Here is a 13,683-nt window from a genome sequence, read left to right on the forward strand (position 1 = left end):
AGCCAATCAGCGCGGCGCCTGCGGCCCAGCGACCCCACGGGCCCCAGCAACCGGCGCCCGGGGTCCGGCTCCAGCGGGCGGCCTCCGCAGGCAGGGGCCGTGCGGGCGCTGGGGGCCGAACCCGCGGGCTCCGCCTCCCCGAGTCCTCGGGGCATCTTCCACATAGTCCCTCTTCAGAAGGTTCTCCTTCATGGCGTCCTCTGTAAAGGGCATTTCTGTTCCGACCTTTAAAATCCCCTAGTTGCTTTTCTCCCTCTGACCGCCATGGCCCCGACTGTCCCTGTAATCTTTCCAGAGGGGATCCTGCCCCGCCAGGTCGCCTTCCTTCTCGCAGTCGGCTCTCCCTTCTTCCCTGCGCCCCGGGAGTCCACCTGTATCTCAGGGGTCTCCTGCAGCATCCCCGTGCCCCGGCGGCGCCAGCTCTCGCCGCCAGAGGGCGCTGTCGGGGGCGGCGCGGCGCTACCGCGGCCTCTCCTCTCGCGGCCGGAGGCTCGCCCCCTCCGCTCGTGCCGCCGGAAGTGGGAGGTGCCGCGCGCGGGCCGGCGCTCGACCCCTCCCCCCGTGGCTCGGCCGCCCCCTCCCCCCGCTCCGCCCGCTCAGGTGCGTCCCGTCCCTCCCCCACTTTCTTCCCGGGGGCGCGGCGCGGGAGGTGTGTGAGGGGCGAGCGTGGGTGGGGGTTGCGGGGCGAGGGCCGGGGAGGGGGGCCGGGTGGGGGGCGTGGAGGGTGCTGTGAGAACCGAGGCGGGGGTCCCGGCCTAGAAGTGGGACGGGGGGGCTGGCAGTGGGGTGGGGGGGCCAAGGGAAAGGGGTGGAGGGGGGCTGGTCCGAGGCAGCGGCCAGCCTAGCAGCCCCCTGTGGAGGGTGGCCAAGGCCACCCAGCGCCGTTTCCCCCCATTGTCCTCTTCCCGTCTGTCCCCTGTTCTCGCCCGAGGACCCGTGGCTCCGGCGCCTCCGCTTCGCTGGTGGTCGCCCCGGGTTGCGGAGTTCTTTTTGGTACACTCGACCCTCCAGCCAGCTGTTCCGACCCGCGCCACGGGCTCTCTAGCCGCGGAGTTGCATGCATGACCCTTATCCTGGGGTTTCGTTCACCGGGCGCAGAGGACCCCCCAGCCCTGGGCTCCTTGGGGACGGGATGTTTGCACCTGAGGGAGCAGCAGTGGCGATTTGGGGCCCATTTTCTCCCAGGAGCTTTGTATAATGAGGGAAACAGAGGCACAGGGTCTGTGGGCTGTGACTGAGGTGTTGACACAGCCCCATCTGCCTGTCTACCCCGCGCGCTCTTCAGTGTTCCGGGGGCAATACCTGTGATGCTGTTAAAATAAAAGCAAGAATGCAAACTAACCCTACGTTCACCCCCACCTCCCAAGTATTTTGATTTTCTTTTCTCCTCATAAGGTCATAAGTTTGCTCTGCAGCATAGAAGATGACCTTTTGATTTTTAAAAAAGGCATCCGTCCCAGTTCCCTTACTTATGTTACCATGTTTTTCACCTTGTCATTTTCAAGCTAGAGAACCCAGGATTCTTTTTTGCACCACTAGTCACTCTGAAGAGTCTGTACTTTTCTCAGATAGTGGGTATCAGGCCTTTCCCATCTGTGGGGAGCACACTGACAGTAAAAGATGCACCCTGGATTGCCCAGTATTGCATTACTTGTTCGCTTACAGGCAAGTGCCTCCAAAAACTTCACTTAAATTAGTGGAGAATGCTTTGAATGTAACAGCCATAAAGTGATTTAAAAACATGAGATCTGATTGATACTAGTCCGAAAAGTACATCTTTTATTATAAATGATAGTAGACAAGGTAGGCTTGGGACCACTTGGAAGATCCTGGCAGACTAAGTTCTATTGTTTGAAATGACTACATTTCTGCCAAAAGTGAAAATAAGATCTTTGCACAGACTCCGAGATATTTATGTAAATACAGTGACTCTTGAGGATTGTTGCCCGCTAGGACTTTGTATACAATGTCTCTTTTAATACTCTTAAGTATTTTCTCCCGGAGCCCAGGTTTTTGTATTTCTTTACTGCAACAGCTCTGTTGTGTGGACATTCTGAGGGGGGAGAGATACATTTGTTTTAAACTTTGGAAACTTGTAGCCTGTAATTTGTTTCTGAATGTACAGAGCATAATGGCAGCGTCTGAGGTTGCTGGTGTTGTGGCCAATGCCCCCAGTCCTCCGGAATCTTCTAGTTTATGTGCTTCCAAATCAGACGAAGGTCTCCCAGATGGTCTAAGGTAATGTGTGGACTCCTGACTGGGAAGATTCATTTGGGTAAAGGGTTTCTGAGATGGTATTGTGTAGCTGGTCTTTCTTTTTGGCTCTGATGGCACTGCACTAGGTTTTTAAAGGTAGAGGACTGTCTGATCTATCTTTGTATTTCTGGTATCCAACACAGCATCTGATACTCAGCAGGCATGCTAAATGTTTGGAGAATAAATAGAATACATGGGTTCAAACTCATTAAAAAATGCAAATATTTTCCAGCCCTTTCCTATGTGGACTGTATGTTCGTTTAACCATATGTTTATATGTTATATATGAGAAATGTTACATTGGTATGTGTACATGGATTCTAAATACATATACCCACAGACACGCAATTACCCAAACTTGCATCTCATAGTAGCTAATGTAATACATTGTTATGTACAATGTTGAACTAAATTAACTATATAGTTATCCCACAGTATATGTTGGAGATTGGTTCCAGGACCCCTACTGAGGATACCAAAATCTATAGATGCTCAAGTCCCTTACATAAAATGGTGTAGTATTTATCTGGGACAGGCATATGCCCACCCCACTTAAAGCAATTAAAAAGATAATAAATAAATAAATAAAATGGTGTAGTATTTGTGTATAACCTATGCATGTCCTCCCATATACTTTAATCTCTAGGTTATTTACACCAACTAATACAATGTAAATGTTATGTAAATAGTTGTGTTTTTAAGGAATAATGACAAGGAAAAAAATTTGTGCATGTTCAGTACAGATGCAACCATCCAATTTTTTTCTGAAATTTTTTTTAATGGTTTAAATCTATTTCACTTTTGTTTTTTTGAGACAGAGTCTCACTCTGTTGGCCCAGGCTGGAGTGCAAGTGGTGCAGTCTTGGCTCACTGTAAGCTCCGCCTCCCAGGTTCACGCCATTCTCCTGCCTCAGCCTCCCAAGTACCTGGGACTACAAGTGCCCGCCACCACACCCGGCTAATTTTTTGTTTTTTTAGTAGAGAGGGGATTTCACCGTGTTAGCCCGGATGGTCTCCATCTCCTGATCTCGTGATCCGCCTGCTTTGGCCTCCCAAAGTGCTGGGATTACAGGCGTGAGCCACCGCGCCGGCTTTTTTTTTTTTTTTTGAGATGGAGTCTTGCTGTGTCGCCCAGGCTGGAGTGCAATGGCGTGATCTCAGCTCACTGCACCCTCTGCCTCCTGGGTTCAAGTGATTCCCTTGCCTCAGCCTCCCAAGTAGCTGGGATTACAGGTGCCCGGCACCACGCCTGGCTAATTTTTGTATTTGAGATGGGGTTTCGCCACGTTGGCCAGGCTGGGTATTTTACTTTTAAGTGGTTTATTTTTATATTTTAATAAATGGACACAATAATTAATTGTACATATTCATGGGGGTACGTAGTGATGTTGTGGTACATGTAATGTATAGTGATCAGATCAGCGTAATTAGCATATCCATCATCACAAACATTTATCCTTTTGAATATTTTCAGTCCATGGTTGGTTGAATCCATGAATGTGGACCACAGTCTATATAAAGAGGCTGACTGTGTATTCTTCCTCAACTCTTTTTTTTTTGGAGACAGACTCTTGCTCTGTGCCCCAGGCCAGAGTGCAGTGGTATGATCTTGGCTCACTGCAACTTCTGCCTCCTGGGTTCAAGTGATTCTCCTGTCTCAGCCTCCCAAGTAGCTGGAATTATAGGCGCCTGCTTGGTAGCCCAGCTAATTTTTGTATTTTTAGCGAGATGGGGTTTCACCATGTTGACCAGGCTGGTTTTGAACTCCTGACCTCAAGTGATCTGCCCGCCTTGGCCTCCCAAAGTGCTGGCATTACAGGGGTGAGCCACTGCACCTAGCTCCCTCAACTTTTGTTTTGTTTTGTTTTTGAGACAGTGTCTTGCTCTGTCGCCAGGCTGGAGTGCCCTGGCGCAATTTCCGCTCGCTGCAACCTCTGCCTCCCGAGTTCAAGCGATTCTCCTGCCTAAGCCTCCCTAGTAGCTGGGATTACAGGTGCCCACCACCATGCCCGGCTAATTTTTTGTATTGTAGTAGAGACAGGGTTTCACCATGTTGTCCAGGATAGTCTCAGTCTCCTGACCTTGTGATCGGCCTGCCTCAGCCTCGAAGTGTTGGGATTACAGGCGTGAGCCACTGCGCCTGGCCCTCCCTCAGCTATTTTCTAGAGTACCTGAGTCCTCTAATACAATAGCTAACACTTGACTACAGTTCTATATGTGTTAACACATTTAATCTTTAAAACAGTCTCGGGAGGTAGTGATAATATTATTATTCCCATTTACAGGTGAGGAAACTGAGACACAGAGAGGTTAGTAATTTGCCCAAGGTTTCCAAGCTATGTTGGAGTCAGAGTTTTGATAAAGTCAACTACATACACTAGTAATAATGGCAGCTAAGGTTTATTGAATGTTTACTATATGCCAGGCACTATACTGAATACTTCATGTGGATTATCTCATGGAATCCTCACAACAGTCCTATTAGGAGGATAGTATTATTTCTGTTTTACAAATAAAGTAACTTGCCAAGAGTCAAACAGCTTGTAAATGGTGGGCGGAGTCAGGATTCAAACTCAGGTACTATATATGCCTGAATTTTTAATTAAGCACCTCCTCACAGTTAACTCCCAGCAGGAAGGAATCAGCTTCAAGTGTTTACATTGAGACAGGGTCTCCCTCTATCACGTAGGCTGGAGTACAGTGGTGCGATCATGGCCTACTGCAGCCTCCACCTCCTGGGCTTAAGCAGTCCTCTCACTTAAGCCTCCCAAGTTGCTGGAGCTACAGGTGCATGCCACTACATTCAGCTACTTTTAACATTTTTTTGTAGAGACAAGGTCTTGCCATGTTTCCCAGGCTAGTCTTGAACTCCTGACCTCAAATAATGCTCCTGCCTTGACCTCCCAAAGTGTTGGGATTACAGGCATGAGCCATTGTTCCTCACCGAGGTATTCTTTCAGTTGTTTTATTTTGAACTAGTATGACTGAGGAAACAAAGATGCATCAACTTGAATCCTCTGTGCTGGTTGGGTATGGTTAAGAGTGTCAGTTATAGAATTAGTTTAAAAAAAGAGGGTGGGGTCAAATAAATTAAACATAAGCGTTAATTCCTGGGTGAAAGATGTACAGTTGTGAATGTTGGATGTCATTGTAAATATGTTTTAAGACCCCTTTAAAAAACAATCCCTCACTTCAGCCTGGGTGACAAAGTGAAACCCTGTCTCAAAAAATCAATCAATCAATAAATAATTAAAGCAGCACCTTGAATGGCTGTGACAAGTGACAGAATATCCTAATATTAAGCATATGTATACTTACTGTGTGGGATAAAATTTTATTGACAGCTTCAATTTTGGATTCAAAATTGTCTGTACTTTAGACAACTTAAAGTGTAGATGCTATACTCTGGAACTGTTGAAGAACCTAAAAAGTGGTTCTGGTCAAAGATCTCTATAATGAGTTTGAATGAAAATTATTCTTGTGGAAGGTGAGAGAGGAATCAAAACAATATTTCTAAGTTAATAGTTTATTATAATATGTATAACTAAATTAGTACATGTAACTAAAATATTCTAACTAGCATTAGGCTAATTCATCGGTATCCCCAAAATTTATTCCAGTTGGCCCTCAAAAATTATTTGGATCTTCAGAATCATTTATGTTTGGCCATTTACTGTAGACTGTCTTTAGAACCCAGGTTTTTGGCTGGCTGTGGTGGCTCACGCCTATAATTCCAACACTTTGAGAGGCTGATGCAGGCAGATGGATCCCTTGAGCACAGGAGTTTGAGACCAGCCTGGGCAACATGGCAAAACCATGCAAAAAATACAAAAAATTAGCTGGGCATGGTGGCATGTTACTGTAGTCCTAGTTACTCAGGAGGCTGAGGTGGAGGATCACTTGAGCCAAGGATGTTGAGACTGCAGTGAGCCTTGATTGCGCCACTGCATTCTAGCTTGGGTGACAAGAGTTTAGACCCTCTCTAAAAACAAAAACAAAAAACAAAAAACTAGGTCTTAACCACCAAGCTATACTACCTGCATATGGGATAGAAATCATTGGATTGAAACTAAGTTCTTTCATTGTGATAGTCAGGAGGGTTTACATAGTCTAGTTTTGTTCTTCTAGTAGTTAAAAGTATTATAACTTTTCTTTTCATCTTACGTGTTTGATAGCACCAAAGACTCTGCACAGAAACAGAAGAACTCACCCCTGTTGAGTGTAAGTAGCCAAACGATAACCAAGGAGAATAACAGAAATGTCCATTTGGAGCACTCAGAGCAGAATCCTGGTTCATCAGCAGGTGACACCTCAGCAGCGCACCCGGCGGTTTTAGGAGAAAACTTGATAGCCACAGCCCTTTGTCTTTCTGGCAGTGGATCTCAGTCTGATTTGAAGGACGTGGCCAGCACAGCAGGAGAGGAGGGGGACACAAGCCTCCGGGAGAACCTCCATCCAGCCACTCGGTCTCTTAAGGCAGGGTGCCATACAAAGCAGCTTGCCTCCGGGAATTGCTCTGAAGAGAAATCCCCACAAGCCTCCATCCTAAAGGAAGGTAACAGGGACACAGGCTTGGATTTCCGACCTGTAGTGTCTCCAGCAAATGGGGTTGAAGGAGTCCGAGTGGATCAGGATGATGATCAAGATAGCTCTTCCCTGAAGCTTTCTCAGAACATTGCTGTACAGGTCAAGTGTCAAGTTTCTACTACTAAAATGTAACTGGGGGGTGGTGGGGTTCAGGGTAGGAGCTATTTCTTCATATTTGGTGGAGAACTTGCTGGCTTGTTTTGTTTTTTGTTTTTTTGCTAGCAGCCATCGTACTACTTTGATACAGTGCCATGCAATGACTTCATTCTGATGTTCAGTAAATAAGAAAGCCGGTAGCTAGTGTCTCATCTTATGGCAAGTAGGAACTTTATGACCTACGTAGTCTCTTTCACTGAGTAACTGATGAGTTCAGGACATTAGCATTTGTATTTATCCCCTTTGTCCTTGCAGGAAGAGTCCTTGTTAATTCTCTGAGTCACATCTTAAGAAGTACAGTGTATCCTGCCTTCTAGTGACGGGTGTGCTTTGTTGTAGGAGAAAGTATGGGCACAACAGACTGTAGAGGGCAGACATCTCATCTCAGACTTGAGGCTTTCTCTCAGTCAGTCGTTGGGTCTTGTTTGGGTTATTTTGTGGGACTGATGATTAATGCAGGGTGGATGTTGGTGTCCATTTGCCAGAACTACATTGCTTAGCTTGCTTGGAAGCTGGTAAGGGGAAAGAGCAAAAAGTTAGTTACCTGTGGCAGAATTCTAGGTGTTAGTGATTCTGCCTCTTTTAAAGTGTCTCTGAACAATTCTAAATATAACTTTTTTCCTTTATAGACTGACTTTAAGACGGCTGATTCAGAGGTAAACACAGATCAAGATATTGAAAAGAATTTGGTAAGTATTTAAACTGTCATTGTTGTTATATGAAGTCATTATCAAACAGAAGATCTAGAGGCATATCATCTCAGTTGGAAAAGGTGCAGGAGTCCCCTTCATAAAATCCCTGACAGATGGTCAGCTAACTTTTCCTTGATCACTTCCAGAGATGGGAAGCTTACTACCTCACAACGCAACCAGTTACGTTTAAAAAAAAAATAGCTCTTATTGGCCAGGCACAGTGGCTCATGCCCATAATCCTAGCATTTTGGGAAGCTGAAGTGGGTGAATCGCTTGAACTCTGGAGTTTGAGACCAGCCTGGGCAACGTGGTGAAACCCCGTGTCTACAAAAAATACAAAAATCAGCCAGGTGTGGTGGTGGATGCCTATGGTCCTAGCTACCCAGGAGGCTGAGGTGGGAGGATCACCTGTTCACCTGAGCCCAGGAGGTCGAGGCTGTGTGAGCCATGATTGTGTGATTGTACTGCAGCCTGGGTGACAGAGTGAGACCCTGTCTCAAAAAAAATTAAAAAAAAAAAAAAAAAAAAAAAAAAGGCCAGGCACAGTGGCTCACACCTGTAATCCCAGCACGTTGGGAGGCCAAGGCAGGCGGATCACTTTAGGTCAAGAGTTCAAGACCAGCCTGGCCAACGTGGTGAAACCCCATCTCTACTAAAAATACAAAAGTTAGCTGGGCGTGGTGGTGCATGCCTGTAATCCCAGCTACTCAGGAGGCTGAGGCAGGAGAATGGCTTGAACCTGGGAGGCAGAGGTTGTAGTGAGCCAAGATTGCACCACTGCACCCCAGCCTGCACAACAGAGAAGCTCCGTCTCAAAAAACAAAATAAAAGCTCTTATTGTTAGATTTTATTCTGAGATGAAGATAAAACCCTTATAACTTCTTACTTCAGGCCGGGTGCAGTGGCTCACGCCTGTAATTCTAGCACTTTTGGAGGCCGAGGCGGGTGGATCACCTGAGGTCAGGAGTTTGAGACCAGCCTGACTAACATGGTGAAACCCTGTCTTTACTAAAAATACAAAAATTTAGGCCAGGCACGGTGGCTCACATCTGTAATCCTAGCGCTTTGGGAGGCTGAGGCAGGCAGATTGTCTGAGCTCAGGAGTTTGAGACCAGCCTGGGCAACATGGTGAAACCCCATCTCTATTAAAAATACAAAAAATTAACCAGGCGTGGTGGCGTGTGCCTGTAATCCCAGCTGCTTGGGAGGCTGAGGCATGAGATTAGCTTGAACCTGGGAGGCAGAGATTGCAGTGAGCTGAGATCGTGCCACTGCGCTCCAGCCTGGGTGTCAGAGTGAGACTGTCTCAAAAAAAAAACCAAACAACAACAAAAAAACGAAAAGTAGCCAGGGGTGGTGGTACTGCCTGTAATCCCAGCTACTTGGGAGGTTGAGGCAGAAGAATTGCTTGAACCCGGGAGGCTGAGGTGGCAGCGAGCTTCTTGTTTCAGGCCCGGTGTGGTGGCTCATGCCTGTAATCCCAGCACTTTGGGAGGCTGAGGTGGGTGGATCATGAGGTCAAGAGATTGAGACCGTCCTGGCCAATGTGGTGAAACCCTATCTCTACTAAAAATACAAAAATCAGCCGGGCATGGTGGCACATGCCTGTAGTCCTAGCTACTTGGGAAGGTGAGACAGGAGAATTGCCTAAACCCGGGAGGTGGAGGTTGCAGTGAGCTGAGATTGCACCACTGCACTGCAGCCTGGTGACAGAGTGAGAATCCGTCTCAGAAAAAAAAAAGTTCTTACTATAGTTTTCTCTTGAGCCTTATGGAATAAATCCAGTTCCTTTCCTGCTTGTTAGCCCTGTGTATATTTGAAGTTTTTTTATGCCTGTTCCCCTTATTCTCTTTCTCCCCAAGTTCAAACCTTTCCAGGTGAAACATCCTCAGATGTTTTTAGTATTCTTTTTGATACTATTTTGATACTATTTTCCATTTCTTTATCATCATTCTGGTTACTTTCACCTAGACATGGTCCATTTTATCAATATTTGTTTTAAAAAGTGATCTCGAGAACCATATATGATAGTACAGATACAGTATAATTACTTTATAATATAGTGGAATCTCTTAGTATCTCTCACTCTAGACTTTCTTAAGCTTACATTGACTTATTTTGGCAATTTTTTCTTACTGTTAAGCTTTTAGTCAAATTCCATCCAGTCTTTTTTTTCATAGATTATTTACTTGTATCCTTCTAATTTTATCCCCAGATAGTTGATTTTTGAAGAGAACGTCACACTTACCTTTGTTAAAATGCTCCCTTTGATCCATCCCTGGCCTTTTGTGGCTAAAATGTCCACCTTTAAGTATATGGATATCTAAATGTACACTTTTTAAAAGGAAAGTAATACTGGGAAAGGCACCCCAGGAAGAGGTCTTTAGGGTAAGATATGTTAATTTATAAAGAGTAGTATAAAAAGGGAAAATGCTTGTAGCAACCAGATAAGATAGTGGATATTTGGTGCAAGTTGAAGAAATTGAAGGGTATATGGAAAAAGTTACTGGTGTACATTAACCAGATGAAGCCAATAAAAGTTTTAAAACAGAGAGTAGCAACTTGGGATGTAATTGTAACAGTCAACTAGATGAAGCAGGAATGAATGAAAACCCAGCAAGTACTGGACCAAAGGAGGACTAGAGTTGTGTTTTGTTTGGCTCTATCTTTTGGGTGGTAGTGAGGTCTACATGCTTTTAAAAAGGCAATGAGGCTGGGTGCAGTGGCTTACGCCTGTAATCTCAGCACTTCGGGAGGCCGAGGTGGGGGGTATCACCTGAAGTCAGGAGTTCAAGACCAGCCTGGCCAACATGGCAAAACCTCATCTCTACTAAAAATAAAAAAATTAGCTGGACGTAGTGGCGGCCGCCTGTAATCCCAGCTACTCTGGAGGCTGAGGCAGAGAGAATTGCTTGAACTTGGGAAGCGGAGGTTGCAGTGAGCCGAGATTGCACCACGGCACTCCAGGCTGGGCGACAGAGCAAGACTGTGTCTTAGACAAACAAAACAAAACAAAAACCCAAAAAATAAAAAAGGCATTGAAACTAAGCAGGTGTTAAGCTTGGTGGCAGTATATGAAACCTGACTCCTGTTCTGTTTTCTACCCTTTTCATGTATTTATGGCCATTGCCCACTGCCTACTTTCGAAAGTGTTACTCCTAATCCTAGGAACCAACTAGCCAAGGATAAAGCAAAGTAACAGTATATAAACTCTTTAGCTCGTTAAGACTGGACAAATTGGATCAAGCATGCCTTTGAGTTATCTCCTTGTATGTAGTAATAGTATGCATGTTAATACTTTTTTCATGATACTAATTTTTATCCCCTGATCCTGGGTTCTAAACATGGATCATAGGCTGGGTGCCTTGGCTTATGCCTATAATCCCAGCACTTTAGGAGGCTGAGGTGAGTGGATTGCTTGAGTCTAAGAATTTGAGAACAACCTGGGCAACATAGTGAGACTTCATCTCTATAATAAAAATTATTATTATTATTTAGAAAAATGCATTATAGAAAAAGAAAAAAGTAAAGGAAAAGAGTTGTGGTTAAAAGAAAATAAAGGCTGGGCATGGTGGCTCACACTTGTAATCCCAGCACTTTGGGAGGCCAAGGCAGATGGATCCCTTGAAGTCAGGAGTTTGAGACCAGCCTAGCCAGCATGGTGAAACCCCGTCTGTACTAAAAATACAAAAACATTAGCCAGGCGTGGTGGCACGTGCCTGTAATCCCAGCTACTTGGGAGGCTGAGGCAGGAGAATTGCTTGAACCCGGGCTGCAGAGATTACAGTGTGCCGACATCACACCACTGCACTCCAGCCTGGGAGACAGAACGAGATCCCATCTCAAAAAAAAAAAGAAGTTGGGTGCGGTGGAGCACACCTGTAATCTCAGCACTTTGGGAGGCTAAGGCAGGCGGATTGCTTGAGGCCAGGAGTTTAAGACCGGCTTGGCCAACATGGCAAAACCCCATATCTACTAAAAATGCAAAAATTAGCAGAGCATGTTGGCTCACACCCTTAATGCCAGCTACTTGGGAGGCTGAGGCACAATAATCGCTTGAACCCGGGAGGCAGAGGTTACCATAAGCCGAGATTGCACCACTGCACTCTAGCCTGGGTCACAGAGTGAGACTCTGTCTCAAAAAAGAATAATCTACTGGTTTCAACTTTTCTTTGGTTAAGATCCTCTTTCAGTATCTTTTGGAAACTTTGAATTCTTGTCTCAGAAAGATATATACATACACCAGTTGCAGAAAGTTCAAAGATTCCCTGAGGTCCACCTGTAGAATCCAGGTTCAGAATCCCTGGAAAGGTGTGATGCTGAGGAATCAGCTGTTTGGGACACCTTAGTCACATTTCAGTACATGGACTAAAGATTAGCTTGTCCCAAAGCCAAGGTCCTATCTTGAGAGTCTTTTTTATTTTTTATTTTATTTATTTATTTATTTATTTTGAGACAGAGTCTCGCTCTGTCACCCAGTCTGGAGTGCAGTGGCACAATCTCTGCTCACTGCAACCTTTGCCTCCTGGGTTCAAGTGATTCTCCTGCCTCAGCCTCCCAAGTAGCTGGGATTACAGGCATGTGCCACCATGCCTGGCTAATTTTGTATTTTTAGTAGAGACGGGATTGCACTATGTTAGCCAGGCTGATCTCGAACTCCTGACCTCAGGTGATCCGCCCACCTCAGCTTCCCAAAGTGCTGGGACTACAGGTGTGAGCCACCGTGCCTGGCCTTGAGAGCCTTTTGTAAACATGATTATAGTATGATATTTTCCCTGTTCGTTTTTAAAATTTTTTTTCTTTGAAAAGAGTTATTTAATGAAAAAATTCAGTTTAGTGCTCTCAGTTTAAATATTATGTGGGCTACTTCATACTAAATGTGTTTTAAGTTGGCCCTCTTCAAATTTTAGTGTCCCTTTGAAAGGTAACCATTGATTTTCTTGATTTACTGACATGGGGGTGGCAGAGCTAAACTGTTTTCAGAAGCAGTTCTATTTTTTTATTTATTGTTGTTGTTTTTTGATAGAGACCAGGTATTACTACATTGCCCAGGCTGGTCTTGAGCTGCTGGCCTCAAGCAGTCTTCCTGCCTTGGCCCCTCAAAGTGCTGGGATTATAGGCCAGAACCACCGTGCCTTGTCTAGAAGCCTCACTTCTAATCCAGACTTTATATGAAAGCTTGCTGAGTTGTTCAGTCTGAATACCAGGTTCCCAGACATCTTTAGAGGATCCATCAGTTTTCAGTGTTATTAACCAGTAAGGAGTCATGTTCCTGGACGCTTTTTTGAGAGAGTCTTGCTCTCTCGCCTAGGCTGAAGTGCAGTGGCGTGATCTCAGCTCACTGTAACCTCTGCCTCCCAGGTTCAAGCAATCATCCCACCTCAGCCTCCCAAGTAGCTGGGACTACAGTCGGGTACCGGCATGCCCAGCTAATTTTTGTATTTTTTTAAGAGCCCAGGTTTTGCCATGTTGCCCAAGCTGGTCTCGAATTCCTGAACGCAAGTGATCCGCCTACCTCAGCCTCCCAAAGTGCTGCAGTTATAGGTGTGAACCACCATGCCCAGCCAATCTCATCATATGTTAATGAATTTAAATTTATATAGCCACATATGGTTAGTAGCTTCATTATTGGATAGTGCAGTCATAGAGCTCTATACAATGCCTTGGACAGTCACTGGTGAATGTTTCTTGTGATTAAATTAGGAAATAAACTTTTCTTGTCTTGTTCATAATAGGATAAAATGATGACAGAGAGAACACTGTTGAAGGAGCGTTACCAGGAGGTCCTGGACAAACAGAGGCAAGTGGAGAATCAGCTCCAAGTGCAATTAAAGCAGCTTCAGCAAAGGAGAGAAGAAGAAATGAAGAATCACCAGGTATTTTGCTTATATTGAAATTGTCAATGAGTTAAGCAGCAGTCTCTGATCAAACTTTAATTTTTTAAAAACTTTATGTATTTATTTATTTTTGAGACAGTCTCACTCTGTCACTC

The 13,683-nt window shown here is 45.2% G+C and overlaps 1 protein-coding gene across 2 annotated transcripts in view; it reads left to right on the plus strand.

Annotated features, from left to right (window-relative positions):
* Nucleotides 1-514: 514 nt before the first annotated feature.
* Nucleotides 515-13,683, plus strand: part of RNF214 (ring finger protein 214) — a 54,256-nt gene continuing 41,087 nt past the window's right edge. Inside the window, exons 1-5 of one of the 2 annotated variants that reach the window (XM_005579757.5) lie at nt 515-649; nt 2,126-2,238; nt 6,432-6,942; nt 7,629-7,688; nt 13,427-13,567. In XM_005579757.5, the coding sequence (XP_005579814.1) occupies nt 2,132-2,238; nt 6,432-6,942; nt 7,629-7,688; nt 13,427-13,567 (819 nt within the window). In that variant the 5' untranslated portion in view covers nt 515-649; nt 2,126-2,131. The remainder of the gene's footprint in view (nt 650-2,125; nt 2,239-6,431; nt 6,943-7,628; nt 7,689-13,426; nt 13,568-13,683) is intronic. The other variant, XM_005579756.5, reaches the window with a different exon arrangement.

This window comes from Macaca fascicularis, chromosome 14 (genome assembly GCF_037993035.2).
Source record: "Macaca fascicularis isolate 582-1 chromosome 14, T2T-MFA8v1.1".
In the NCBI taxonomy this organism is placed as follows: domain Eukaryota; kingdom Metazoa; phylum Chordata; class Mammalia; order Primates; family Cercopithecidae; genus Macaca; species Macaca fascicularis.